The sequence below is a fragment of the Salvia miltiorrhiza genome, chromosome 8 (genome assembly GCF_028751815.1).
Source record: "Salvia miltiorrhiza cultivar Shanhuang (shh) chromosome 8, IMPLAD_Smil_shh, whole genome shotgun sequence".
Taxonomy (NCBI): Eukaryota; Viridiplantae; Streptophyta; class Magnoliopsida; order Lamiales; family Lamiaceae; genus Salvia; species Salvia miltiorrhiza.
In genome coordinates this window covers 21,706,414-21,708,549 of record NC_080394.1, presented here as the reverse complement: position 1 = coordinate 21,708,549, position 2,136 = coordinate 21,706,414, and the positions used below count along the sequence as shown (strand labels likewise).

General features: G+C 32.4%; 1 protein-coding gene across 1 annotated transcript; it reads right to left on the bottom strand.

Moving 5' to 3' along the window:
• Nucleotides 1-833: 833 nt before the first annotated feature.
• On the bottom strand, nucleotides 834-1,636 carry LOC131001828 (phytosulfokines 3-like). Its single transcript, XM_057928431.1, has 2 exons — nucleotides 1,283-1,636; nucleotides 834-1,170 (listed from the first exon to the last, which is right to left on the bottom strand). The coding sequence occupies exons 1-2, from the start codon at nucleotides 1,388-1,390 to the stop codon at nucleotides 1,048-1,050; spliced, it is 231 nt and encodes a 76-aa protein (XP_057784414.1). The 5' UTR covers nucleotides 1,391-1,636; the 3' UTR covers nucleotides 834-1,047.
• Between the last annotated feature and the right edge of the window lie 500 nt (nucleotides 1,637-2,136).

The window sequence follows — 2,136 nt, the reverse complement described above, 5'->3', positions numbered from 1 at the left end:
ATATGTAGAGAACAAGATCTTGTAACTCTTGTTTCGACTCATAATTAATGTATTCACGCGCTGCATTTTTTCAAGGAGAAACTTCTTCTACATTACATATAATGTATTTATAAGTATGTCGACGTTCACTAATTAAATAAATAAATACGAAACGAAATAAAGAAGAAATATAATCTGTAACCAACACGAATAGCATGATTTTAATATTGTATTTAATTAATTGATATATATTGCGCATGCCTTGCCATTGAGGGCATGTTGATTGATATGAATGATGAATGGCATGTGCTGGCGCATCTTCGGCAACTTTCTCACGTCACAAACCTACGATTTCCATCACATAAATTATGTTTCAATATTTTGCCACGAACCATGATATCTTGGTTTGATAATTTGTGTGGCTGCATGGCAATTTTAAGACTTAATAATAATTAATATTTCCAAAGTTGTTTATTAATTACATGAAATACTCAAATATCAATATATCTCCCATATGCTGCAGTTATTTAAAGCTTAATTAAGAGATAATTGGAGAAATTTAAGAGCATATTGTTCTAAAAACTAACCAATGATATATAGTGACCCTATTTCTTTTCATTATCTCTTCTGTGTGCCTTGCGGAAATTTATCTCGTCATATATATATATATATATAGGCCCCTAAATTCTGCATTCAATTTCTCTGTCGCTGTGATTTCACTTTTCCGAGGGAGACTGATTTTTTTTTTTTTAAATCAACCGAGGGAGAATGATAATACCAAAAACAGCTGAAACAATAGAAAATAAATACAAGGAACAAGAACCAATGCTTAAATAATATTGTAGAGAACCAAGTTTTGGGGGAATTGGGAATATTATATTTCTTTTAACACATAGGATCAAGTGGGAATATTTTTCATCATATATTTATCAATAACAACAATAACAAACTGAGAAATATTTGGGAAGTAGAGGCACTATCATATGGTGAACATATATATATATAATCACAACCCTACATATATCTCATATAATTAACAATAAAAAATATATATGAAAGCGATAATTTTCATGGGTTATGTTGCTGAGTATAAATATAATCGGTATGGGCGTTGAGGGTTCTTCTCATCAAACACTCATCTTCACTAATTCCTTTGCAGCTATCTTCCACTTGGGTTCCTTCTTCAGTAACCTGTTCAACAAAACATAATAAATAAAATTTTAAAATCTCAACCCAAATAGGGCCTTCAAGAACTGATGAGCAATACAACAAAGAAGCAGAGAAAATTTTGCTGACGCCAAACCTTATTTGTGGCTTCCACGCTCTCGTTGGCGGTGGGGGCGCGACGAGCAGCAGAGGAGAGAGAGAAGAGGAGGAGGAGCACAACGAAAAACGTAGTGGCTTTAGACATTTTTGTATAAGGTTCTGTTTTTGAGAGTGAGATGAAGAGGAAGATAAAGAAATGGTGGGCTATTTATATGAGTACGAGTGTGAGAGGAAATTGTGAAATGTGCCAAGTGTGAACCCAGACGATAAAAATGGAGACTTTATATTCAATTCATTGGTGGGGAGAAAGATTCACATCTTTAAATAAAACTTGTAGAATTTATATATGATTGTACAAAGAAAAATGTAGAATTTATGGTAGTATTAATGGTGACCACAGGAACCCAGGGGAAAGGTCCAATGCCTCGAACTATAGGTTCCAGTTGAATATATAGCAATTATTGCAAGATATAGATAATCATATATTTAATTAGTTGGAATTTAATGTATTTTCTGACTTTCTCTTGAGCAGCAAAAACATTTTATGGGAGTGAAAGAAACAGCGTTGACGAGTGAAATAAGTGGCCCCTAAAACCAGAAGTATTGTCTATCTATATTATTATTTTTATTTTTGTTCTAGACTTTCGAGTTTTAAGCCCAAAAGTTGGGTGTGCATTCACTCTACATTTTATAATCTGAAATCACTACACAAACTTAGATATTTGAATTTCAACTTTATTTAAATGCGCTCGGGGGGGACCTTACTATGTTCTCATCTTTTATTGCATTTTAATGTTACATCTCATTTTGCATTCATGAATAATATGTGTCGATATTAAGAGTTTGAGATTTATAATTAAGATAAAGAAAATATACACCTTAACATTGAAC

Bases quoted from the DNA above. Each gene is read 5' to 3' on its own strand.
- LOC131001828 (XM_057928431.1), bottom strand. From the start codon at position 1,390: ATGTCTAAAGCCACTACGTTTTTCGTTGTGCTCCTCCTCCTCTTCTCT. The intron at 1,171-1,282 runs GTTTGGCGTCAG...TTTGTTGAACAG, and splicing joins GCGTGGAAGCCACAAATAAG to GTTACTGAAGAAGGAACCCA.